Consider the following 27,739-nt stretch of genomic DNA (forward strand, 5'->3'; position numbering starts at 1 on the left):
TACAAGGTAATAAAACCATTTAATTATGGAAAGACCTATAATGTGAATGGATAGTATCCTTGGCACGGTGTCACTTGTAAATAGTTTCCTCCGCATTTTCGTGGTGAGAGCAGACCCGCGCAGCTACGAACAGGTAGTCGCTCAACCTGTGGACAGTGAGTATACAATTTATAAAGAACCATTTTACACACGCAAGGTAGCACGAAAGAAACAAGAGACCTGAGGTAATGACTACCAGACACTAATAGCCGGAAATTTTTTGTTTCCGTGAAAACAAAGCTAAAAGGGTCAATTTAGCACTTCACTAATGCAGTACAAACACACCCATGCACAGTCTACAAGCTGAATAATATTCAGTTGTACATTGAGCCCATGACGTCTCTCATGGATTCCAAAGCCCCCTTCATTATGCATGCCAGTATAGTCATCAGCTATCTAGCTGACAGTCCATGTCCGTCACTCTCAAGCAATAGCTTTACACTCACTCCCCTCTCATCTTGTAGCAAAACAAGGAAGTGTCAGTTGTTAACATGTCTCACACATCATGTCAATGCTCCTTTGTCAGCATGGTGTATGCACGATGCAAACATAGAGAGGCCACGAGCAATATGACACCATGAAAAGAATTAGTCAAAAACGAGCAATAGGCAAGATCTCTAAAAAAATATTCGCCACACAATATAGTAGTATGCACTCCGGTGCATTCATTCAATTTTCAAGACAAGGTGCTGCATGCTGATAAAGCGTGACGTAGAGCATCGGACACATTATTTGAAGGTTGCAGGTTCGGTCCCTGTCGGCGACAAATTACCTTTTCGTCTACTTTCCTTTCTTCACATTTATATCATAATTAGCACAAATATCATACCCTATACTTTCCCTCGCATTACTGTCTGTTAGTTGTCATCAGTACTGTGTCTAACAAAGAAAAACAAGCCCTTAAAATTTCCTTTCTTTCAGTCATTTCAGTCAAGTGAATTACATGGCAATAACAGAAGTCTACATAATTTGAAGTTAAGGTCAATCCAGTCAGATGGTAGGTTTTGATGGCCAACCCACGTTGCAAAATTATGTTGCATCCATTCAGGTGAAAGCCTTTTTTTTTTAAGACTCTGCTGATTCAAGATATGCTGGCACCCCAAAACAGACAACTTTAAGAAAAAGAAGGGTTAATGAAAGTGGGCATTGATAAGACACGTAGCCACATGTGGCTGCATTAGGGTGCTCAGATAGCGTTATTGCGGCTGAACAAGTGCCCTGGTTTATTTGCACAAGCATGGCAAATACGTATAAATCTAATCGAGCAATAAGATCCGATTATTTTCCGATCACAGTTTCCTTTACTATGAATTTTACGGACTTTTCACAGGTCGCACAAAAAACTTTGAGGACGCTTAAGCTTCGCCTTCAAGAGTAAAACACGACAGCGTAATCGGGCCCTGAGCGCATTGCCATCTCCATAGAGTTTCCTAAAATTAACTAGAGGGGACTCTGGCGCTGCGAGTGTTCAGTCACCATGGGAATGATGGGTATAGTACACGGATTTGCCCAGTCTTCGTACTGGTGGGCTTCGAATGCACTTGTGGCTTTGTTTATTGCTGGGTTTTGGTTTTCTTCGGATAAAAGAATGGATCATTGTGAACTTCGAAAGCAGATTTTAATTGATGAGCCTAAAAAGGTTAAATTGGTGAAGTGGAACTGCTGACTTTTGCTGAACTTCATCTTGCAACAGAGCGGATGCAGGCGACGCGGAGCCAAACGGAGCCGAAAGAACGAAGTTTAGACAAATCCGTGTACTACCCATCATTCCCATGCTGGCTGAAGCGCCATGCGTTGCAGCTCCCATAGACACTAGCACCAGAGTTCCCTCTAGTAAGTATTGTAGGAAACTCTATGGCCTTCCCAATTGCTAACCTGGCTTCAGCTCTCGGTGGATGCCTCAACCGCGCCACAAGAAAACAAATGTCTGTGCGGGCAACACTGGCTGTTTGAAACTATTGTTGCTGTTTTTTTTTTGCTCTGAACATGGCTCATACCCAATGCAGGGGATTGGCCAAGTAGTGGGTGAATTTATCCGATATTTTCCTAGAATGCCTACTGCAAGTACGGTTGCGAAATGCCCACTACGCCATAATTCTTCCTTTTGCGAATCAGCGAAGGGCCTACTACCCGTCGGTAAGGCAACACGCGAACCTACACAGCTGCTCACTTTGTTGCTGGTTTTGCTGCTGATGATGATTAAATATGTCCGAGTGCTTTGTAATGGGTGGGCCTTTAAAACACCCACTCGTTGCGCAGTTCACGTTTTGACGCCTGGCTCGATTCTACACTTCTGCCACGCATTATTACATGCGTTAAGGAGACTCCTTCCGCTACATGACATTCCTATAGTGTTTTGTTCCGAACCAGTTTCGAGCAATACTGGGGTTCTGTGGTAGAACGCCTGCTTGCCATGCAGACGGCCTGGGTTCTGTTCTCACTCGAACTGAAGATTTTTATTATTTATTTTATTTGCATCTTTCTTGATTTTTCGCTCACAACCAACGATGCCGACACCGGAATTTCTAGGAAACAAGCTCTTTAACGCTATCGTGTTAAAATCTGTAGTGCCTATGAATTTCGATTCACAAAAGTAGCTTCACTTGTTGTTACGGTGACACAAGCTGGAGCGGGATGACTCTGTGAAAACAACTCACCTGCAAGAAAAACTGGATTGCTCTCACCACAGCACATGGTACTAAAGCTTCATTTCTTGTATAGAACAAGAAACTGCCCATCAGAAAGCTCAATATGTCAAATATGCCACTTTTTAAGCCATGCCACAGGTTTTTAATCTGCCAACACCTTAACTCACATATACGAAAACAAGAAAAAAGGAGTTTGTAAACATAAATTATTCAGCTGAACCACACTGTCATTACAAGTCTTGGGATGCTTACAACCTATGGTCTTTTTAGGCACATCGCTTTATATTAACACGATAGCATCGCTTTATATTAACATGCTTTATATTAATACAAGAGCTCGTTTCACAGAAATTCCGGCGTCAGCTTCAGTGTTGTTGGTTGTGAGCAGAAAATCAGTGTTGTTTGTGAGTGAAAATGAGAGATAGATGCAAATAAATAATTGAAAGACTTCGGTTCAAGTGGGAATCGAACCCAGGCCTTCTGCGTGGCAAGCAGGTGTTCAACCACAGAGACACGCCATTGCTTGGAACTGCTTCTGAAAAAAACCCTATATGTCATAGTCATGTGATGCAAGGAGTCTCCTTAACGCACGTAATGTTGCATCGCAGAAGCGTAGAATCGTGTCAAGCATCAAGACATGTGAATTGCACAATGAGTAAGGGGTTTAAAGGCACACCAAGAACTCAGACATATTCAATCACCATCAGCAGCAAAAGCATCAACAATCTGAGCAGCTGCGTAGGTTTGCGTGTTGCCTTATGGACACGTAGTGGGTACTTTGCTGATTTGCAAAAGGAATAATTATGGCGTAGTGGGCACTTCACAACAGTGCTTGCAGTAGGCATTGTATGATAGTTTGAAATGGCTAATTCTACGCGTACAGACATTCCTTTCCTGGCGGTATGATTGAGGTGTCCACCAAGAAGCGACGCCAGGCTACCGACCGAGAAGGCAAAGTGAACAGGACTCGATTATGCTATCGCGTTCTACTCTTGAGACAAAGCTCAAGCACCCTAAAACATCTTTGCAACTACTGGGCGCTTTTTATACACTAATTCTACACATTTCTATGTGTTTTAGTGATGTCTAATCTTATGTGGTTATGTGGCTGTAATAAATTGCAGTTTGCATCATTACTGGCTATCTTCGAATAGGCTATGATGGCACATAAAAAGAAAATTACAGCAAAAAATGCAAGTCAGTGAGCTAACAGACCTTTGTGTGAGGGTCTTTGCTCTCATGTGCTCACATGAACAGAAAGTTATGTTCACTAGAAGCAGTTTGCAACAATCAACTGTACCCATTTTACATGACACGATAACTACATACTACATAAAAGCATCCTTTCATAACCTTGGTAATATCTAAGTTTTTGTGTTCCTGTTTAACAATGTAATCAAGCACTGCCCAATGTTTTGAATAAACCAGTCAGAAGAAGGTGACCATGCAAGCTTGCTGTCTTTTTTTTATGGCGTCCTTGTCTCTAACTCCACGTCGTGCAACAAAGCAGAATTTGTAAGGTGACTCTTCAAACCTGACTTCATTGCAAATGAATAAAACGCATGAAGCAAGCACTCACCTGTTTATATATTTCATCACAACTTCATCCACCTCTTTTTCTAAGAAAAGTGAAGTCACTCTGAAAAAAAAAAAACATACTGTCATGATAATTGTGCACTATTTTTCACATTAAAGGGGTGGTGGTGTCAAACTTGTAGCTTGCGCATTCTTTGTTTCAAACGTTTCTCATTGCTCCAGGAAGCATGATACATGCTCCAAAAGTCACGTATTCTTACTAATTAATTTATTATCACGTTATTTATGTGAATGACTTTTATTTTCAGTTTCTGGGCGCCGAGTTGGACAGTGACATCACTGTGTAGGAAGCTTGAGCACGTGGGCCCACGAAGCTGTGACGCACGCAGTTGCTGCATGATCTGCTCTCGCATGCACGAGCAACCTTCCGGATGCCTTCAAGACTTACTGAAATTCTCTAATGGAAAATATTAGCGTACACAGTATTTCGGAATACGCAGGGGCGTTTGTGGAATAGTGGTTTACCAGAAGACGGTATCGGCATCTTGTGACGCTACATAGAACCACAATTATAGGTGCGTTTCTTTGTTTTCACTGAGTGAACATGGCAAAAATATGTTTAAAAAAGCAATGCATTTGGAACTACACCACTGTCAAGAACTGACACCAGCAGAGAAGTAGAATACACTAGGTTTCTGCAACAACAATTCGGTGCTTGCCTGGTTCATAGTCGTGCCACCAGGTGGCTTCACTTATACGGCCTCTCACGTTTACGGCTACGGTAAACCAGTATGCTAACGCAAAGATGTGTGCAAACAAACTAACATTCTGTAACATCACCTTTACAGGTTCGCATGACGATGTGAAGCACTTTGCAAAATGCCAGCAAGCTTGCCGGAGTTCGGCAACACGCTGAGAAAAACGAGCGAGTGTAGGTTCGCAGCCGATGCTCTCTTGGCTTGCCCCATAGTGGTGATGTGGGACACCACACATTGCGGGTCACCTTAATGCCGTCTGACATCACTAAAACCTTTGTTACGCTTCCTATGCAGTGACATCAGCGTCAGTCACGCAAGCGCTGGGTTTTGATCGCAAGAACGAGCCTTTAGGTACACTTAGCAAGAGAATTTAAATATTTTCATACGTCTACCATGTCCAACACAACGTGCTGAGTGTTCTTGCACACAGAGGAAGCTTACAGCAGACTTTTATAGCCTATAAATTTGGTGACACCACCTCTTTAAGCTATGCATGATTATTACATAATTACTAAGGAATTTAACATCCCAAAACCATGTAGTGCAGTGAACACCACCTATAGTTTGTGAAATAGTAGCAGCACATTGAATGGCAAGCACAGGAGTGTGAACAAGGTAAGAGCAGAGCAAAAACAGACAATATATACACAATAAAAAAATTTCTAGCTGCTAAAGTCAAAACTGCACTTGTTGCTTAGTTGAAAGCCATCCTGCAGATATGACTCCATTTTCTTTCATGACACTTTTGATTCAAGGTTTGACTGTATGTGCAAAGAAATCACCGATAACGTTTAACAAAATGCTTATATTCCTTAGCATGCACAAACGTAAGGATGTAATGCAGTTGGCAGCTGACAATGCTATGCAATGGGAAGCAACAAGGCTAACGATAGGACATGTGATTGCAGCAAGCAGCAGTGCGACCGCACATAAAGAACTCAACTAATTTTTACACCTATGCACCTTGATCAGATGCATTTGGCACAGGAATAAAAACGCAGTACAATACCTTCTTTCAGCACGCCGGCAGACTGAGCGGGCTATGTGGAGAGCTGCACCAGCTGGACTTCCGGACTTGAAACAACAGAAGAGGGGAGACTACTCAGTTCATCTGTCTACAGTACATTGCTCTCCTTAGGCGTACATAAATCATTCAGCCATTCAGTTATTCCAGACTAAATAATAATAATAATATTATTATCTGGGGTTTTACATCCCAAAACCACGATATGATTATCAGGGACGCCATAGTGGAAGGCTCAGGAAATTTCGACCATCTGGTGTTCTTCAACGTGCACTGACATTGCACAGTGCACGGGCCTCTTCCATTTCGCCCCCACCGAAATGCGACCGCCGCGGCCGGGATCGAACCCGCAACCTTCGAATCAGTAGCCGAGCATCATAACCGCTGATCCACTATGGCGGACAGCCCAGATTAAAGCCTCACTAGGCACGACGATCATCCATGTAGAGTACGGTCACGTGTATACAAGTACAGTCAAGTGAAACATTACACACCTGACAAGAAGCTTAGCCCCGTTCCTTAAAAAGATGCACATTAAATACCCTTGCTGTAAGACATGTTACGAGCTATTATGCCATTTTTGCAGTGCTGAACTGTGCAAGAACGTGTACAGAATGTTTCTTGTGCAATCAAGCTGATTGTGCTTACTATAGCTACACATGCTGAAAGAGACGATTACTCATGCTCTCACACATACACAGTAAATAGTAAGATTCTTGTTTGAGCACACTAAAATTTTCATAGACTAATATTTACCAGCAAGCTTCCTTACACAGATCAAGGTTTGATGTTTCTGCGCTGTCTGATGTTCAGTGCAAGAAAGTGCTAACAGTCCATTCAAAAGTAATCATGTTGCATAGTCATCTATGCATAAGACACACTATGAAGCAAGGGGCTACATTCTGATGTTCTTCAACGTGCTCTGATGATGTCAATCAAATTAGAAATGCTCTGTTATTCAAAAAAAAAGCGTCATTGTCTATTCGTTAATTACGGTATATTCTTTTTTGCAAAGAACACTTAGGCAATGATGCTATTTTACCTATGGATCAAAAGAGTCCAATAATGAAATAAAATTACAGCAAACTTGTACATATCATGTGTACTGCCTTTCTTCACGTTGTGTAGCATGGCCACGTCGTTCACGACCATTTCTGACAAGGATAGCTGCTCTTCACGAAGCATCTGTGCATACTACCATGGCAACTTATTTACACGTTTTAATACAGCAGTACATAAACACAGCAGACTAAAGGTCTGTGAAAAAAGGGCATTAATTCGAAGGAACAAGCCACAACAACACGTAATGGTTACGAGAAAAACTTGTGTTAGGGGATTCAACACTGAGTAACATGATTTGATCATTAGTTTAAACAATTCTACTTAGCAGTGGCACACAGAACAGCGAACAGAACTCAGTAATTCAGTTCGGCTAAACGAATTATTAGATTGTCTGCACTCGTCCAGTCTTCTTCCACTCTGATTTCTTGTCCTCAGCTTTAGTTCTCAAACGCCTCACCGACTAGCAGCCCAATGTACAATCCTTGAACGATTATACCACCTCAAGAACAATGTTGAGTGCAATTTCTCACTACAATAGTGATAAGAAATAGCCAGAGTGCTGACAGTGGTTTGTTACGTCGAGATCGAAAGAGAGCTATGGTTCCACTGTGCATAACCTAACAGAATGAATGTTACAGTAAAATCTCGTTAATTCGACCCCCGTTAATTCGGAATTTCGGTTAATTCGGACGCGGCGTCTGGTCCCGTCCAAAATGTGCATTGTTCTATGGCTGAGAACTCTCATTAATTCGGACAGATTCGACCGCACTTCGGTTAATTCGAACTCCCGACCGAGGTCGGGTCGAGACGGGGAAGCAGCAGCGGATACCGCCACGGCCGCGGTTCGGATATAATTCGGATTCGCAGCCGAAATCGACGGCGCATCTGAACAATTTCGAGATCGGATCATGGCCTCCGAGATTTAAAACGAGGTAACGAGATCGGATTATGGCCTCCGAGATTTAAAACGAGCTTTGCATCTCGGAGGCACATACACAATGAAAGGCAGTGCATCGCTACTGTCATCAGCAACAGGCAACATGGCGACGGTCCGTCCGCGTTATACAACGCTACAGTTACGGTCCCTAGAATATCGGACCGTACTGCCACTGTATCAACGCGATCAGCCAGCCATGAGTGGTGGATGATAAGAATAGCATAGAATATGGCATAAGGCATCGTTCCGCGATAGCACCCCTGGTGTTCCGCAACGTGCGCGGTGAAGCGTTGTGCAGGCCTGGCGTTCCGGACTTTCCGCACTCCTTTCTACGTACGAGCCGTGCAACATTTTCAACACTGACGAGACAGCGCCTGACAAGACGATCGTGTTTAAGGGGGGACCCGTGCGTCGGCGGAAATGGAGAAAAGAGCGGGTGACGGTTCTTCTGGCTACGAGCATGACCGGCACAGAGTAGTTGCCGCTGCTGGTGATAGGAAAGGCTGCGAAGCCAAGATGTTTGAACATTAAGCAGCTGCCTGTCGACTACCGCTTTAATAGAAAGGCTTGGATGACCTGGCTGCGTCAGCTAGACCGCCGCTTTGCGGCACAGTGTGCGCGGACCTTCAGGAACTTAGCAAAAGTGTGATTTCCTTGCACGTTGCCTCCGCGAAGCAAACCGCGATCACCGACTTCTTTAAGAAATAAAAGTCTGGTGGTGGCGGAAACATTTTCTAGTGTTTTGATCGTACTCGCGATAATTCGGACCCTCGGTTAATTCGGACATTCTCTATGGTCCCGTGAAGTCCGAATTAACGGGGTTTTACTGTATAAGATCGCAGACACTTACCACGGAGGCAACAAACGAGACTTAATGCCAAGCCTCGCTGACCATAACAGAAAGCGAGACATTTGCTGCATGTGCAAACTACGTAAAAGTTCACTTACTTGCCTTCACACATTTTTTGTAGAGTTGAACCTCACTAATACATTCCCATTTTATACAATTTCCTGGCACCAACATTTGTGATATCGTTAACGTGAAACTGCACAATGTTTTAGCAAATTTGTATTGTATGTTTTCCCGGATAGTCCTGCATTTCTTTAATTTTTTCAAAACATATGAAAAAGGTTCCATTGTACTCATTATGGGGCTGCTCAGAAACAGGCTACTACTACAACTAACGCGTAGACCACATCACACATGAAATCGGAAAAGTACACGAAGGTTTCTTACGGGAAGGATGAAATTCTTGAGTGGTGGCAGGTTCTCGGAATGTGCATCAATCCACTGTTCCAGCTCCTTAATGTGCTCGGCTGGAAACTCGGTTTTGGCTGTAAGATTAAATAAGAATTACTAATTTAAGTAAGCAAGATGATGTCAATCAAATTAGAAAACTACATGCTTCCTAGTTCTCTGCATTTGCACTTTCAATGCAGACCATACCATAACGAGGAACCTTTCTCCTTAAACTTGTTCTGGTACTGTTGTAAAAAAAAATAATAATAATGTGCTTCAGCCTGAATCACTTTTCTTATTTATATATACAGGTTGTTTCAATGGCGAGCTTAAGTAACACCTATTTAGAAATTGGCTTTTTCGAAGAGGGGAATTTTTCCTTCATAGCAATACCATCAGAATCAGGATGAGCAACATGCTACTGAACTGAATCGTCTAATTAACCTTGTAACTCATACATCTACCAGCCCTTCTGCAAACGGAAAAACTGAAGCAAGCTGCATGTGCACGTTGTAAAGCAGCACTTCGATCAGGAAGAATGCAACTGCTCTTGAAGCTGTAGTGCCACAAATTATAGTTTTCCATGTGCACGCATACACACCCTCAAGCAGATATCACTGTTGAGTTCAGAATGAAAAACAGTGGTGAGGCAATGCCACCCTTGTGTGGCATGGATAACGAGAGAGCGCTGCCACACTGCTAATGTGACAAACAGCAGCTAATGTGCCTTACTCTGCCTAAATGGGCATCTACTGTACTGACAACATTAGTGGTACCCAACAAGAGCTTCAGCTTAGAAATAGTGTAGGACAAATTTTGCCACTGCCTTTGTTTTTCGAAAACAAACTAACTTTTCAATGTAGGAGTGTGACCACACCCTGGTAAGCGATGAAAAATCCTTAAAACACTGGGTGTCAACGTTTTGACAGAGTGTGCAACTCGAAGCTGCAGCCTTGAAGAAGACAAGTCCACTAGCTGAAACGCTGGCTCCAATGACACCCCGTGTTCCAAGGATTTTTCATCGCTTCAAGTTTCATCTTCCCCTGAACTTCTACCTCATTTGGATTCACACCCTGGTAATAATTGATGCTTACAGACCAATGTGGTTGGTTCGAATTGCTATGCCAAAAAGCAGCAGTACACGGCAATTTTTCAATCAGTCGATCTGCTTGTTTCCAAACTACGCGTACACGACAGAACGAAAATAGGCAGTGAGAGAGTTTCCTTTCAAGTGCCCAACGTTTCTCAAAATGCGATACTCTAGAAACACGCAGAAGCCTACCTCTCTGCCCCTCCGATGCTGATGACAACGGCGTTGCGATAGAAGCCTGGAGGTCTTGGAGCAAGCACTGAACCTGCAGTTACCGTCGAGCACCATGAATTGAGATGCGACGCCAGAAAGAAAGCAAGTACGGCAGGCGAAGTAGCACAACATGCTGCTTCTAGTACTGCCTGCTTCACTGCAACTGTAGAAGAATGAGGCAAATCAGATAAGGAGGAAATATTTAAATTCCCCAAACTGCACACCCTGTAACCTTCTACAGCCTCCTATGCATCGCTCAAGTTTATGTACAGATCCCGCAGTGCAGTTCTTGTGTATTGATGATACAGTGAAGGTGTGAGAACACATATTTAACCAGAGGAAAGTCACATGTGAATGATATTGGGACCTATGTGCGTCTATGCTTCGTCCCCGTGTCATTTTCGCGCTTCTTAAAAAAGATGAACCATTTCCAACTAGGCCAAGCAGCCGTATTGCATATTGGGAATGCTCTTGTAAACAAATTGCTGCAAACTTTGTAATCAGCAGCATCGCCAGCTACTACATCAAGAACCTGCATGGCTGGGGTGAATATAGGTTGCTAGCCAACTTCACTGACGACAACACAAGATGAAAGAAGACACATCGCTGGTGTGTCGCCTCTCCTCCTGTGTCCTCCTAATGGCAGTTGTCTGGAAACGCTCCTCACCATGCGGAACCAATCAGATCAGGCAAGCACTATTCTGAATAGGTTTGTCTCTATGTCCCTGCTTATGTCCTATTACATATATGGTTTGACACCGACAAATCTTTAGAAGAAGAAAATTGGATGACACAGTTGGTTGTCCACTTTTAACTTAGCTGAACATTCAACATGCACAACATGTGTATCAATCGTATTGCCAACTCTATAGATGCAAATCTGCTAAACATTGCACAGATTATATGAAAGATGCCAAGGACATGAGTGGAATTGTAAATAGCGAAAGGCAACTTGCGGAGAGGCCCACTTGGGCTTTCTTTCTGGCTTCATGCTACAAACCAGCGGATGACATTTCTTTTCCTTTTGAAGTCTATAGCGTACACCCCTAAACCTCCAGAGGCATTTTGGCACCTTTCTGCACGAAAGGCGCTTAAAGAGACCCTCACCCATTTGAGCTGTTCGCTGACCTCTGGATGCTTTAGGATAGCGCGGACGTAGCCAATGTGAGAGTTGAGCTCGTCTGTGGCACCCAGGGCCTCGAAGACTGCGTCGTCCTTGCGCCGCCTCTGCCCAGTGTACGTTGCGGACGTGCCTGACACAACACACAGTCCACTACAGTACACGCATACGCGATTGTTGCCATCGAACATGCGACATTTCGACAACTTTTTATCTGCAACTCTGTGTTCTGTGCACACACGCTGATATTAGTAAAACCATTTGCTCTGACACGCAGCACATCTGCTATAACTAAAATCTACACATAACATTGTTTCTATATATATTTACTTATTATATATAATATAAATATATATATATATATATATATATAGTAAATATATAAGTATCGCTCTGGCTTATTACTAATTAAAGTAGCGCCTCAGCAATTCTGCTTAATGATAGAAAGATTTACAATTTAATCAGATACTGGCATAAACGTTATGTTGAGATTGCACATTACACAACACGAAAATACGGACAATTTGCACGCATATCTTTTAGTTGTACAGCACTTTCATATAACCGTTCCATAAATAGATTCGAAGGTATATCTGTTGGATTGGTTCCTTACTGTACATAACTGTTTGCTTACTGTGCATAACAAAAAGAAAATAAAAAAAAAGGCTGTGCACTACAGCATACATTACCCAGGTGAACATATGTAACTGGAAATACGCCTGTTTCAACTGTCAATAACTGCATCGGGATCAACTCCTGCAGTTACACAACTGGAAAGCAACCGATTCCAGTTACATGCGAACTCGTAGGCACGATGCTGGTTTTGCACTGGTACCCAACTATAGAGCCATGGCCAGCTGTACTGGAAGCAACCGAATAGACTAAATAATTAAATTTTGATTAAATAATTAACGTTCAACTCGAACTTTAATTGCCAAAGCGCTCTACCGTAAGCAAATGGTTCCTGTTGGACTCCAGCTGTGCGTGTGATAATTGCTCCGTGACAGGCGAGTCGCAATGCATTAGACTACGGAGAGTGCTTATAATTGTTCAGAACAGAACAGCGGCACTATCTTCTGCAGCCCATGGAGGAGCACTGCTGAGGGCTGCAGGGAAATAATATTCGAATAGAAGCGTGCGGCGTCTGCACGCCTGCGACCGCACGCTTACCTTTGTCACCCGTGCGAGTGTAAATCTTGGTTTGTCGGGGGCCGCCAGTACTGCGTGGAGAAACGTAAACTGTAGCAATCAGCACGCCACCAATGCTTCAGTTGTGTTAACGAAACTAACAATAACGTGTGAAATGTCACCTTATAAGGCGCGTGCTGCAAACCTAGAGTTTACGAGAGATCGAGCGATGTATCGCAAAGTGGACATTTCTCCCAGTAGTAGATGAATGCGGGCAAAAGTGAAACAACTTGTTGCTGGAGCCAGCAGCAGACATCAAAACACGCACCAAAAGAGCGCGTAGGCTTGGATTGACTTAGTACCGGCAGCAATTCTAAAACATGAAGGCCATAAAAGTATAGCCTTTGAGATTTCTGAATTAGACTCCGAGATCGGCGTCGCCTGAAGAAAGAGATTAGACGCCACTGAATAACAAAAACACCGTTTACTGTAATGAATTCAATTATAATTTAAACACGTATTCAGAGTCAATTAAAATGTTTTGTGGGCTTTTACATAGCTTCGATGTCAAGCAAACGCCGGCAAGCGCCATTGCGTAGGCCTCGTCTGCTAGCCTTCAGACATGGCGGAACATTCGACGTGTTTGCGCTTTTAGAAAGCGACAGCGCGTTTACCGCCCAAGGAGGCCTCGCGCACTTTGTAAAGCCGATCTAGTCGACCTCGTAAGGCGCCTTAATCTTAAACCATCCAACGCGGCTCGCCGCGTAGAGTACTCACTGCGCCATGAAAGAGACGTGCTGATGATGCACGAACGGAGTGTGTTCCGTACGCCGCCGGACTTCACGGTGCTTGCCGAGAAGTACTTCGACTTCTCGCAGCACGTCACCTACAACACGCTGGGCAAAGCCAAGCTCGACTTCAAGGATGCCGACTCGCAGCGGGCGCTCTCCAAGACGCTGCTCAAGCACTTCTTCGAGCTGGACGTGCGGTTGCCGCAGGGTCGACTGGTGCCGGCTGTGCCGCAGCGTCTAAACTACCTGCTCTGGGTCCAAGACCTGGTCGAGAAGGTCTTAGAGAGGAAAGACAACGTCGTGGCACTCGATGTCGGTGAGTGGGATGGACTCGATCGTCCCAGCTGTGCCCGGCCCCTGCTGATGATATTGTTGACACGTACGCTTCGTGCACTATGTGAAGTAAATAGTCCGATGTCATCAAGCGCTGCTCTCTCTTCATACGTTCCGGAACCCGGGGTTTGAAAACCGATTTTGTCTAGTTGACAACGGTTTCGCTAATTTTGTCCACTGTCAGTTATGACATGCTACGATGCGCCGTGTGGTTACAGTGAACAGTGTGGTGACGCACTACGCAGTATGCGATATCATGCATATGTAGTTCTACCCCGATGACGCAATACAGCCGGAGCTCTGACGACCACAGAAGAACGGGCGATTGTTCTTACGTGCAGTTTCGGTTCCGACGCTGTCGCCAGCAGTGCAGTGGTTTTGCTTTCTCTGTCGGGCTGCGATCAAGTGACCGACAGTGCGAGCTTCCTCCGCTTGCGTCCTAGACTTTCAAAAAAAAAAAAAAAAATGCTGCGTCTTTTTTTTTTCTATTACGTAAACGTCGAAGAGTGCGTGCAAAGTCTTTGCACAAACTGCATGTATGCTTGCTGGCACTGTGCAGCCAGCAGAGATAGCATATCTGTCTGTTTGCACAGTCAGTCTGTTTTTTTTGTTTTTGTTTTTTTCAATCTGCTTTATGTAGTAGAGCTACACAGTGCGCAGGATGCTTTCAGACAACTGATTGCATATAATATTTTCCAACGCTGCAGTGTGGTGCGTATGTAATATCACAGAGCGCACATGTTGAAGCTGTTATGTCCTTTCTTTGGATCAATACATGTTTCGCTGCAGGCACTGCCCATGATAACAAGCCTGTGTTGATTCTATTGCTGGATGAATTGAGCAGCCTCTCCCAAGGAACTCCAATTCTCCTTGTATTGCAGTCGTTGATTTCAAGTTGTGCGTGCATGTTTTTTTTTTTTCTTGTTATTTTTTCTTTGTTTTTTAATTTCATCCAGCATTTAATTCTGTCTACTGTGCTTTCCTTATAAAGCCAGTTATCCGCCTGTGCCGCGCATTAAGTGCCATGCCCAGCCCCATTTTGTCCTCTTTATGTAAGCTAGAATACTGGCTAACTGTGTTCTGAATTTGGGTCTAGGTAAACTGTTTGTCGGTAGAGGAGCACTACGTCATAGTCTAGCACACACCAAGCTGAACCTAGTAAGGCAACACACTATCGTTCACACCATCTGTGGCTTCTGGTGAGGGCTGACATATTGACGTGGCCTGACTGGCGCAACTTTCCAACAGGGACGGGAGCATCATGCGTGCTGGCGTTGTTGGGTCACAAGCAGTGCGGCTGGGACTTTGTGGGTACCGAGACGGATCCCATTGCCGCCACTTCGGCCACAGAAAATGTGACCCGCAACAGCCTTGAGGATCACGTCAAAGGTGAGTGCCTGCTGATGCTCCTTCTTTGCATGTACTCTTTACATTTTACCATGAAAAGCAGCTGTGATCTAAGAAGTAAGCTTATTGTGTTTGTTTGTCAAGCTTTCGTTCAGATATAGCCCTGGTATAACATTCAAACAAAAAGACAAAGAGAGAAATGGACACCAGAGCAGGTACATTCAGGATGAACCAGTGATCACATGAAGAGTATGCGAGAGGGACGAGTGTACTAAGGCTGCCAAGGAGTCAGTTGAACCAGTCAGTTGAGTCAGTTGAATTCGTTATTTTTCTTTCATATGGAAAGAAAAAGGATTGAACCACAGAAAATTAGAAAAAGCTACCTGAACACAGCGCAAGTATGACAAGGACACCAGAAGGAAAAAAGGACATACCACGACACTGTAGTGTGTCCGTGATGTGTCCTTTTTGGAAGGGACAAAAAAGGCTATTTGCTTTGGGAAAAAAAACCATTTGCTATAAAATCGCTTAGCTAAACTGCAATTGCAATCGGTTCCGTGGAAACCCACAGGGTTGGCTGCCCTGCAAAGGCATTGGCCCGGGACCGGGACAAATTTTTTGGCAATTAGGAAGCATTATTTCTGAGAAATCCGTATGGATTTCCTTGTGGCTTAGTGCTACGAATGGCTTATTGTCAGATTCCCTTCCTTAACTTAGCTAAACCACAAACAATTATGGCCTCTCATGTTCTCAATACTTTAAAACTGCCTCATGATCTTGAGGAGCCTGAAGTTGCTGCAATGTTTTTGTCGCTTTAAGCCTCACAAATGACTGTAGTCTGACACCAAAATCTTTGATTCTTTCTTGCATCAGGTCTTGGGCAAAGTTTGTTTTTAGAAGTCCAGAATGTAGTAGCTGACTGATTTCTCCAAGTCGAATTTTTCAAACCTACTCACATTGAACTGCCACCCATCCACTCTACATATCCAAAGTGCAATGGCCATCGAAATTTATGCCGCTGCTACTGAAGCATTTTACGAGGAAACTTGATTAACATTTTCCTGTTTCTCTGTTTTGCTGATTACTCTAGCTGCGATTCTAGAGCAGAGTGCCATTTCACTGCATCACAATTAGACAATAATGAATTAAATTCTGAGATTTTAGATGACATAACTGCAATATTACAATGGGTCCTGTCATAGTGGGAGACTCCATACTAATTCTGACTAGCTGGAGTTAACATTCACCTTATTTTAAGTATGTACTAGACAAGTGTTGTTGCATTCTGCTCCCATCTAAATGTGACCATCAGACTCGGGATTGAACCCAGTGCATGAACTTGAGTTCATCACCACAGTACCGTGGGCTGCTACGCCACCGTGACTGGTCCTGTTGTGCCTAATTGACATTCATCATTTTGAGTAACTGAAATATTTTGCATTTTCCACCAAAATTCAGTCCCCATTCCTTACGACTGCAATAGTACTTAAATTTTTCAGTTGGCAAGTCTGCCATCGTACATTGGCTGCTAATGCAACATGCTTTATACTCACAAATGCTCACTTCGTTTTCCGTGGATGCAGTGCTGGAGGTTGGCTCACTCGTTGAGGCTGTGGAGAAGACGGAGTCGCACAAGTTTGACGTGTGTGTCTGCAACCCACCCTTTTTCACATCGGCCGAGGAGGCAGATGCCAAGACGAAGGCCAAGGAGCAAGGGCGCACTTCTCCATCTTCGGACATGGGGGGCGTCGAGTCAGAAAAGGTATACCAATCTCGGAGAACCATCGGTGTGATTGGGCCTCAGGTTTGAATGTACAAAGCCCGATTGATGTTATGTTTCGTACATTTGTAAACCTTGTCAAGGCTTTCTTCTTATCCTTGCTAAAATTTTTCGGCACATTGAATTGAATTACAAGAGCTAGTTTAAAAAATCAACAAAAACTCAATAGAAGTGTTGTGCAATACAAACACTATAAAAACTGCATTTTCTCACGGATAACCCGCACAAGATATGCAGAACATTCACAGCTAAAGTCGAAGTGTGCGATATGCACGAATTTCGGTGTGTGGGTTGGCTTCACGGCACTGCTTCACAGTAATGCAAGGAAGGCATCTTTACGGCAATGCGCAAGGTTCTTTTTCATTTTTATTTTTCTGCAGTTTCTAGTAGGGGGTGCGAGTTATATGCGAGGAAATCAGGTACCACGGAACTACATGCATGCAGCTTTAGCACAAGCCTCATGTCTAAATAAAAAATGATGCTGATGTCAGGTGTGCACCCTCCATTTACAGGTTTGGGCAAACTCGGGAGAGACAGGCTTCTTCAAGGACGTCTTGCTGCGGGACAGCCTCATACTGCGGGACAAAATTGGGTGAGGACCGTGACCTTATGACACGATGTAAAATCCTCTTATTTTATGAGCTTCACAAGACTTATCACTGCAGCCAGTCGTCACAAAGGCCTTATCACACTTACGTTTGAACGCCACCTGTACTGAGAAGTTTTTGTTTTAAGTGCCAAACGAGCATAATTCATAATGCTCTGGTAACCTTTCGCGGCATCATGGGGAGTCATCAAAATGCGCATGACACCCTTCCCTGGCTCTTTCTGGGGCACTTCGCTTTTCGTTCTTTTGTATGGATTTGAAGACTATTCTCTTTTCTGCCGATGTCTGTGCATAAGCTTAAAAGGAACATCGGATAAAACATATTTAGTACGTATTCAGTGTGCTGCACCAGCTTAGTCCATTTGCTATAATCTGGGCTTCACTTTTCCAGCCTGTTAGCGTTGCACGTACCATTTCGTACCTGTGTTGTAGGCAGTCATTATCAAGCCATTCACTATGACCATTCATTATTTATTTTGCTGCAGATCCATAGTTATGTAAATTTAGTTGCATCGCAGTGAAGTCTGGAGAAGAATTTCTTAAGGCTATCTGTGCTTAAGGCTAACTGTGTGTTTCTTAAGGCTTTCATGGTGTGCACTCGACCTGGAATGGAAGTGTTCATAATTGTGTACTGTGTTCATTGTTGCATCATTAACAAATGTAGTACGTAATCCTCAAAGGTTGGTGTGCAGGCAACCCCTCCCTCTCCTCCTCTCCGCCCTTGACCCGTAGTGTCGCGTTTGCGAAATTTTATCAGTTGTAACATTCTCAATATGTAAGGTGTGCTCAGTATCAGCGCTGTAGTCCACTTGTGACTATGAAAAAGAAAGGGATAGTCAGAGTACTGTTCTTTTCTCCTGATAATTGGGACCTTTGTTCTGGCAATAAATGCAAATGAATTTTTTTACGAAATACTTCATCGGGCTGAGCAACACCAGCACTTCCTTCAAATGTCTGTTCAATCGGCTGAAAAACTGAAGTGTGCTCAATTCTTTGTGCAGCCTGTACACCTGTATGCTGGGCAAGAACAGCAGTGTGAAGGAGGTGCTCAGTGCTCTTCAAAACAAGGTAAGCTTCCCCAGGACACTGGAGGCTGGTGGAGAAGCAGTAGAGCGCAAGAAAGTTTCATCAGCGAAATGTCCGTATGTGCACCATCGTCTCGTTGCTTTTAAACTGCACTTTCAAACTTGGCTTTCGGTGCATAAAAAAGGAAAACAAAGCTTTGGCCACAACTGCCATTTGCAATCAAACTTATGCTCCTGTGGCAGTGTGCTGGACATGGTGACCATTTGTTTAGGGTTGTGCATACTACAGACACTCTAAGACTAGTGTCATCTGTGCGTTTGTCTCAGAGGCCACAGCAAGCAGCGCTAAAACAGACACGAGCACTCTCATGTAAAGTTGTACAGTTAGTAGTTCTTAAGATGACAGCAGCGATCGCTGTAAGAGCCTGCTGCCATTGCCGAGGTCTGCTGACCTTCACGTTGTGTTTCCTCCGCAGGTCAAGTCCTCTCGTGTTGCAGAGTTTCACCAGGAAAGACAACTCGCTACGCCGTCGCGTGGACCTTTCTCAACGTCAACCTCCAAAAGGCATGCGAACTCATTCTTATTATGTGATACGAATTCTTGCTCCGTATCACTTCCACAGTGACCCATTTTAGTAGAGCTTTTAGCATGATAGACGTGCAATGGGATAAACGTGTATCGAAATGTTGGAGTACACAGATGCACATGGAACCTTTGTTGTCAAATCATGTTTCACTTATTTGTTGACATGGGTGTCGATGCCAGCAAAAGTAGCCAGTCAGCTTTATGAACGCGATGACAGTAATATTCTAGGAAGTGTTATTATCGTTCGCGAAATTTCACAAATAAGGAAAAGCAAGAGATTGCCATTTGCATAAATCGAACTACATAGGTTCAAACATAGGTTTAGCGAAGTCATATCTGACATAAGTAGTTAGTTCATCATATCTGATATTCGTTAAAAATGAATGTTTTTTACACCGTAATGTAGCAACAAGATAATTTTTCATAAACTTCCAGTTTGGAGAATTTACTTATGTCTAGTAACTTGTTATAATCCATATATACATCATATCAAGCTACAGCTGTAGTCCTACTCAATGTACACATTTTGCAGTGCACGTTTGATGCAGTGCACATTTTTATGGGACAGGAATGCAAAATGCTCTACTTCACAATGGCTCTCTTAGCGTAGTCGTGTGAATTGAAAAATCGACTGCAGTCAGTCATCAACTCAGTGGTGACTGTTATGTGTGTGCCTGTGCAGCTTCCGTACTCCAAGGTGCGACAGCAGAAGCAGCAGACCAAGATTGAACTGGTGCTGCCGCACTCGCAAGTACCGGTCACCCTGCGGGTTCACTACGTCTGGCGGGAACTGATCAGCGCCCTCAACTCCATCGAGGTACATATTGCCTCGGCACAGTGTATACATGCGTGCTCTCTGTTCTCCAGGAGTGGTACTGTAGCGAAGTGGAATCTCGCAATACACTCAGGTCTGACACAAGGATACCTTCACTACATGATGCTGACGTTGGTAATGGGAATTTTAGCCTTGCAGTAAAAACCTCATTAAGTTGGATTTCACGGGAGCTGAAAAATGTCCAATTTAAAGGAATGTTCAGTTATCAACTGTACCAAGATAACAGTTTACAAATGCCTACTGCATGAACAAATATTCATTTACCAAATGATATTGGAAAATCCTGTTCCGATATTCCAAAAAAAATCAGAGTGGAAGCTACAACCCATGTCATCTGGCAACTTCCTTCACATATGCAGCCACAGCGCTAGACCTGTGATTTCATTTAAGATGTGCTTTTTGCGGCACATCCCAATAATATTGTTTCCAATGAGCTGGCTGGAATAGATTGTCCGTTTGTCACAGTGTATTCAATGAATTTGATGCTAGTATGGGGGCAGGCCACAGTACAATCGCCCATCAGCGTTCATCAGATTTGTGACATTGGTGGTCTTTTCACCGAGTTGAAATTTAAATAGTGCGCTGCATTTATTATCAACAACACTGTGGTCAATATCAATGTGATTAGAGATGGCATCCACGCATTTCTGAAGGCACAAAGGCTTTGTGATGAGTAAAGGTTTAGATTAGGGATGTGCGAATAGTACATCTTATGTTCGAAGCGAATAGTGATTTGGTCGAATAACTTCAAATCGAATAGTTCGGATAGCATGTATCACATATTGTAAAGAAAAATGAGCACATTTGTCATGACCCAACTAACCTGCACATTATTTTTTTGAATTGGAACAAGGCATGTGCGAATGTCATTCTTTTTGGTTCTAAGAGAAGTGGAAGCAGGATTTGAATTTCAGTAGGATGCAAGTGATGACTGGTAAAATATGTGATTTTAAATTTCACTAAGAGCATATAAGCCCGTATAACAAGCTTTTAAACTTTAAAAAATTGTTAATCGATGTAAGGGTAATACATTTATTTAACCTGGAAGTGGGGCTTTGCAGCTGTGCAGATTTTTCCTGGAAAGGTGTTCTCACAGCATAGCACAGCTACGCTGCGGCGAAACCACCTTTACCGGGAGGGGGGGGGTTACATGTAGTCTAGTATACACCTATTCGTTCATTTCGAATCTACTTAAATTCGTCACCTTTCATAGCACCAGAGAGAGCAGACATGCGACCAGCCGGCTTATGTCCATATAGCCATGTACAGGGTGTCCCAGCTAATTTGGACCAAGATTGAACAACAAAAAAACCAAGAGCTCTAGAAAAATTGCACCAGCTGCATATTAGCAGTATAGTTGGGTGTACTCACAACCAGTACCTCTTTCATCCCTTGGTCCTAATAATTTTTAATTGGGCATATCTTGAATGCTACCTAAATAGTATTCGCACTGTAAGAGATATACATTTGCCTTCAAGCTCATCATTAATTTATAGATCGAATAGCTTTTGCAGCGTCAGGTTTTCATTTACATTGGCAGTTGTCGTCGGTGGTTTCTGCATAGTCTTTCTTGTGATGGGCTTTCTCTATGGGAGAAGATATAAGCCAGGAGAGAGCACTATAGCATGCAGCCAGCTTCTACTTGTGAACTCTCTGTGAAAGCATTGCCTTTTCTTTACGGCATAGTGCCATCCCAACACATACGTGTCATCTGAGAGACAGCCTATTGGCCGAGTATGTTCGGCCGTGCTGGTGTAGCTCTGTCCGCACTGCATACGCACTCTCACACACCAGTAACATGTTGGGCTGGTGCTCTTTTCTTTTTCGGCTCCAGTTGCGTTGCACTATCTTCTTTCCTAACTTTTCCTTCTTTCGTGGCTTTTCTGTTGCCGTAGCTGGACGCCAGTGTCAAAAGGCGTTCAAACACAAAACAGACGACACTGTCCACCAGTGGCGTGCGCTCGGGAGGGCAGTTTGTGAAATATTTGTCTGTCTTGGCAGGTCCCCTATGAGATCATCAACGAGGGTCAGACATGTGCCACCTGTGGGTCAAGGCCAAGGAGAACACGTGGACGCACCTGAGGCGCAGGCGCCGGGAGATGGAGCGCAAACGCCGCATGCAGGAGGAGGCCAAGAAAGCCGAAGAAGCCCAAAAGCCCAGAGACGAGCCTCCGGTCGTCGAGCAGACACAAGACTCACCAAAGCAAGGTCGGCTGTGACGATGTCAGTGGTCTTGCGAGTTTACTCGAGACATGTTCTCAAGAGACGCTGTACAGCAATAAGTGTCCAGTGTGGGTGAAGCTAGTTAATCAGTCGACAGGACTGCATCTTCGCTTACAGTGCAAGTGAAACAAACCGAAGGCTGAGGTCGTGTTGTGTAGTCCTTCCACAGTTGTTAGCTTGTTTCCTTCATGCTGTGAGGAAGCTTGTGTGCATTTCAGCAACTTTGTAATGTGCTAGTTGCCAAGAGAGAAAGGCAATCGCATATAGAACGTTCCGATGCACAACTATATGACTTGCTTACACCCTGCTGCAAGCAGCTTGTGTGGTACAGCTACAGCCGCTTCACTGGCCCAAGGCCAGTCACGTTCACGTGATCAAACATGGCCGTGCCCTTGCAATGCTGCAGAAAGTCGCCCATATATGCTAGCGCCTCCTCGTCAACACCAAAAATAGGAAAACACAGTCCCCTCATAGACCCAGTCATGATCAATTCCCACAGTGCATGTGATCTGCCAAATTTTTATTGCGATAGCAATTATATGGACAGTCTCGGCTGGATTTTGCCGTCGCCGTCGCCGTCGCCGCCGTCATGCACCGTATATGTAAGTATGTATATATAAAAGCCCCAAAGAAAAATAATTCAGAAAAATGCTTCCGAGGCGCGGAATCGAACCAGGGACCTCTTCCGCCGCAGCGAGTGGCGCTAGCCACTACGCCACGAAACGCAGATCGTTCACGTAGGTAACGGCGAGCGTTATACACACTCTTTACCACTGGACGGACTCAGAGACGGCTGCGCTTATAAGCGTTTCTTCATTACCAGCGAGATGGCGTTAGGAGCACGACAGGCGCATTTAAAAGTCGTCAGCTCGCTCGCTCGCTTCTTCTTATACTTGCGCAGGGAGAACCTTGCCGTTCCGCTGTCTGCTCGCGCGGTTTTCTTGTGCTGAGGGGAAGAGGGATGTTTCACGCTTTCACCATGATGTCCGCGCTCATGTTACGCAGCGTACGAAAGCCACTCGAGCTCAAGGGACGCCGCTAAACGAACAGAGATGAGCGCGAACTATCAAGTGTCACAGCTCGACACTTGAAGCACGCTAGTTTCCTTCACTGCTTCGGCCGCCTTTGCAACAGGAGCACTGTTCAAACTGGAGTATCCATTGGCGAGCCTCACTTCATATAGCATTAGTTTCTTGCTATCGCATTCATTGCTTCGGCCTTGCGGCGAAACTGTGACGTTTTTTTTTTACAGTAAAGAGCTGTTGTCACTAACTGACGTTTAAGATGCACTCAAGTATTAATCTATCTGTGTTGTTTGCCTTGAGTGTCCATTTAGTCTGCTTGCCTTGGAACTAAATAACCAACACATGAAAGAGTACGCTTTTGCACTTCAGTCATGTCTGTCCAGAGAAATCGAAACTTCAACATGATTTAAACATGGCTCTCTACAATGCCCTCTATAAAGCTCTCCTTCCTCCACTTTTTTCTTTCTTATTCTCAGGGACGCTAACTTGGAGGCGTCTGTCAAAAAGAGGCATCTGATGCTGAATCTACGACGGAGCCATCAAAGTTGGACGAGACCACTGCTCAGCCCGTTGGTTCTTCTTCGGACAAGCCCTGTAATATGGAAGTTGATAAACAAGAGCCAACCGAATCGTTAAGCGAACCGGTCACGGAAGGAAATCCAGCATTAGAGCTGCCCGAGCAGTCCGCTGCTCTGTCTCAGAGCTCCACGAACGGGCCGTTGTCGGAAGCCGAGCCAAGCGAATCCACCGACGTGCCCGCCGAGGAACAGGAGGCAGCGTCGGAGTCTTCCGCTGTCCCGTCGGAAGCTGAGGATCCTTCGGCTGCTGTCACTTCCTCAAATCACGTGCCACCACAGCCAGATCCTGCACCGTTGCCCGAGCAGTTGCCGAGTTGGTTGACCCCGGAAGAGGCCATGGAAGGCGACGTCAGCGCCGATAGCGATAGCTACGAAAGGGACGGCGTCAAGAGGAAACAGGAAGACGACGGTGCCGCAGACGAGCCGCCAAACAAGATTCAACGCCAGGATCACAGTGACAAATCCTCCGAGGAAAGTGCAGTAAGTGCACATACCCATAGATTCTAGGTTTCCTAAGCTCTCCTCTGCTGGGGTGGGGGAGTTGTACAAAATTTCAAACAAGGCTAGGGCCTGCAGCCAACAGTATCCACCTTCTCATGCTGTCATTAACAATTTGCATTACACTCAGTATTAGGCAATGGTAGCTTTTCCTTTTTTTCTTTAATAAAGTGAAGTGTATCCTACCTGTTTGTTACAGAGGAGGAAGCCGGTACCTAATAATACTGCAAAATCAGCTAGTAGGTAATACATTATTTGGAAATAACAGTGCTGTAATGTTGATAAAGAACAAAACACACCATCCTATGTATTATTTTCATAAACGTGGTTGGCTGTACTTGGTTTTGCGAAAGCTTTAAAAAATCAGAAAACACCATTGAAATGTTCAATAAGGATTCGGCAGGGGCTAGTTTGTGTGGCATCATTCTTTTGCTGCACTATACTGAAACACCAGGACATAAACCTGTTCGAAATGAGAAGACAGGACACATATATGAGAAGACAGGACACATATGTGTCCTGTCTTCTCGTTTTGTCCTGATGTTTCAGTACAGCGCAGCAAAAGAATGAGCATTGAAAGACTTTGGAATCCTCTAAAGCAGAGCAGAGATTTGTGAATTCTGAACCCACATGAAGTCTATCCGACCACAGTTGGGCATGGATGGCCACTGCAAAGTTATCATTATGATGCAAGTAAAGGGACATTTTATAGGAAAATAATTTTAACTGTAATATAGTATATTACGCTTCTGCAACACCAAAAAAGAGCGCCTCCTACCACGAGTATGCATGGTATGCCAGCAGAGATGTCAAAGCAAGCAAAGTGGTGACACCACTTTGGTGATGAGCTTAATATGACAGGATGAAGTCTGAAATCCGTTACATCACATCGACGTACTAGCATTTAAGTTTCACCGCAAACCTCAATGGCTGTCCATCCTTCATTTTCTATACAGTAGTGACCTCTTACAATGAAATTGACCAAATAGAGTTCTTAAACAAAACTTAACGAGTCTAAGCTAATTTCGGGTTTCTCTTCAGTATCCATTTTTTAATTCCTTTACAATTTTCATTCAAATTAGTCGACGTTGTCTAGAAAAAAATAAAATTTCAGGAACCCTTTCCCTATCGGGAAAATGGAGGCAAGCGAAGCTTAGTGTGCTTGCCTGACCTACTACTTTCTTTCTTTCAAATTACGCAATGCTCCCTCCTAACTGTTTCCTTCCTCCATGCTGTGAATTGGACCTTCACTCATTTGCTTAGCGGCACAACACTTCAGTTGCCACAGGCAACAACGACAGTCGCCTTCATATCCAGGCAACATTGAAATGTGGCAACATGAAATGACATGTCACCTCAATAAAAGATCAGATTGCCGTATCAGGAACAGCTGAGCGCTTACAAGCCCATGATAGAGAGAGAGAGAGCATCAGTTATTGCAAAACGGCGCATACAAATACGCGTGTGACCGGCGCACATTCAAGGGCCACATTTCTTTACGCTTGCGGGCACCAGGTTTTTTGTGGTCACACCTACAACACCCACAACACTTGTGAGGCGATACAAGGTTCGCTTGGAAAGTCATTGTTTTACTATGCCAGCCTTAGCTTTGTCATACAGTGTTACAACCACCGTGCGGCTTTGCAGGATGACATGGCAGCTGACGAAGGCGTCGGAGGGGCCAATCCCGAACCGGACAACACGCCGTTGCTTCTGAGCACCGACATAAGAGTTCGGCGCATCTACGCCGACATCGTCATCCACATGACCATCCGAAGCGGCCAATCAGACGTGGCGCATCAGTTGTTGCAGTACATCAAGACTGCCTTTGGGGAGTGTAACCCTGCAGACTCGTTTGACACTGCATCCCTCAGTGGCTGTATTGTTTTGTTTTTTTCTTGTCTTTTTTTTTCTTCATGTTTTGCACATTTGGGACTGTCATTACGTTTGTCACTTCATCTGTGTTGTGTGAATGTGTTGGTGTGAAGAACTACTGTCAGAGAGGGGTGTGTTATTTGGTGTGAATGTTTCATTTGGTTGCGGTGCACATTGAGCAAAAAAAAAAGAAATGAAAAAATGGACTGGCACCTTTTCAAGCGTCCTTTTATCCTGCAATGCATTAAAATCTCGTACAAGCTCTTAAGCATGCTTCTTTTATTTTGCGTCATTATTTGTTTTGGTTTATTTCTAACTAGGAATTAAATTTTTCCCCAGTCATTGCAAAATGGCTGCTTTCCTGGCTCTTCAATGTGCACTCGCATCACACACTCGTCAAAATGTGATCATCACAACTGGAATTGAGCTAGCATCTTTTGGGTCCGCAGCCAAGCACCATAACCACTGAGCAACCACAGCAGCCCGTTAAGCTGCATAGCACTTCCACACGTTCGAATTTCTTTACTGTCAATGCAGACGTCCATAGGTCGTGTGCACAATGATTACTTTCGCTTGTATATGCACCTTGAAAAGTGCATCGTCATTCCAGTGAAGCTGGGTGATCAACTGCAGCCATTGAAGTCACCGTGCTTTCCCTTTTTTTAACATTTTGAACAAAAGTTGATCGGTTTACTATAGTGTAGGCTTGTAGAATTTTATTTAAGCAAATACTAATGAGTAGGCTTGTGCGAATATTCGAGCAGTTTCGAATATTCGAACGAATATTACAGTATTCGAATTCACTTCGAAACGAATTCATATTATCCTAAATTTCGAAGTATTCGAAATGAACGAATAGACATAAATTGCATGCAAATCCTGTAAAGGTGGTTACACTGCAGTGGAAGGGCGCTGTACGGTGAATACACCTATCCAGGGGATATCCGCACTGCCGCGAAGCCCCACTTCAAGGTTAAACGAACAAATTACCCTCACATAGATACATCATTTTTTTAAGTTTAACAGCTCGTTTACCGACTTATATGCTCTAAGAATAGTAAATTTTAAAACATAGCGTATTTTACAGGTTATCACTTGTATTCTACCGAAAGTCAAATCCTGCTACTATTCAAAGTTGGTTCCGCTTCCCTTTGAACCAAAAAGAATGACATTTACACATGCTTCTTTTCAATTAAAAAAAATATTGTGCAGGTTAGTTGGGTCATGGCAAATATGCTCATTTTCTTTATAATATGTGATATATACTATTCAAATTCAATTCGAAATTATTCGACCAAATCACTATTCGCTTTGAATTCACTTCTAACCTAAAATCTACTATTCGCACAAGCCTACCAATGAATATAAAAGAATGGAAAGGGAGTAGTAGGTCTGAATAGTAAGGTTTACATAAAACCTTGGTGTAAGTCCACGAGTGATT

At 43.9% G+C, this 27,739-nt stretch overlaps 3 protein-coding genes across 3 annotated transcripts; 2 read left to right on the forward strand and 1 right to left on the reverse strand.

Moving 5' to 3' along the window:
- Positions 1–13,580, reverse strand: LOC119376014 (corrinoid adenosyltransferase MMAB-like). Its single transcript, XM_049411351.1, has 8 exons — positions 13,573–13,580; positions 12,838–12,887; positions 11,655–11,800; positions 10,527–10,599; positions 9,242–9,339; positions 5,991–6,055; positions 4,267–4,326; positions 1–146 (listed from the first exon to the last, which is right to left on the reverse strand). The coding sequence occupies exons 1-8, from the start codon at positions 13,578–13,580 to the stop codon at positions 71–73; spliced, it is 576 nt and encodes a 191-aa protein (XP_049267308.1). The 3' UTR covers positions 1–70.
- On the forward strand, positions 12,828–22,206 carry LOC119376011 (RNA N6-adenosine-methyltransferase mettl16-like). The gene is made up of 9 exons (XM_049411352.1): positions 12,828–12,901; positions 13,586–13,902; positions 15,168–15,308; positions 16,850–17,028; positions 17,559–17,638; positions 18,655–18,721; positions 19,155–19,243; positions 19,947–20,081; positions 22,101–22,206. Exons 2-8 carry the CDS (start codon positions 13,596–13,598, stop codon positions 20,056–20,058), a joined length of 975 nt encoding a protein of 324 aa, XP_049267309.1. The 5' UTR covers positions 12,828–12,901; positions 13,586–13,595; the 3' UTR covers positions 20,059–20,081; positions 22,101–22,206.
- On the forward strand, positions 22,133–26,571 carry LOC119376010 (fibrous sheath CABYR-binding protein-like). The gene is made up of 3 exons (XM_037646007.2): positions 22,133–22,307; positions 23,855–24,405; positions 26,071–26,571. The coding sequence occupies exons 1-3, from the start codon at positions 22,133–22,135 to the stop codon at positions 26,407–26,409; spliced, it is 1,065 nt and encodes a 354-aa protein (XP_037501935.2). The 3' UTR covers positions 26,410–26,571.
- The last annotated feature ends 1,168 nt before the right edge of the window (positions 26,572–27,739 follow it).

Source organism: Rhipicephalus sanguineus, unplaced genomic scaffold (genome assembly GCF_013339695.2).
Source record: "Rhipicephalus sanguineus isolate Rsan-2018 unplaced genomic scaffold, BIME_Rsan_1.4 Seq1066, whole genome shotgun sequence".
Taxonomy (NCBI): domain Eukaryota; kingdom Metazoa; phylum Arthropoda; class Arachnida; order Ixodida; family Ixodidae; genus Rhipicephalus; species Rhipicephalus sanguineus.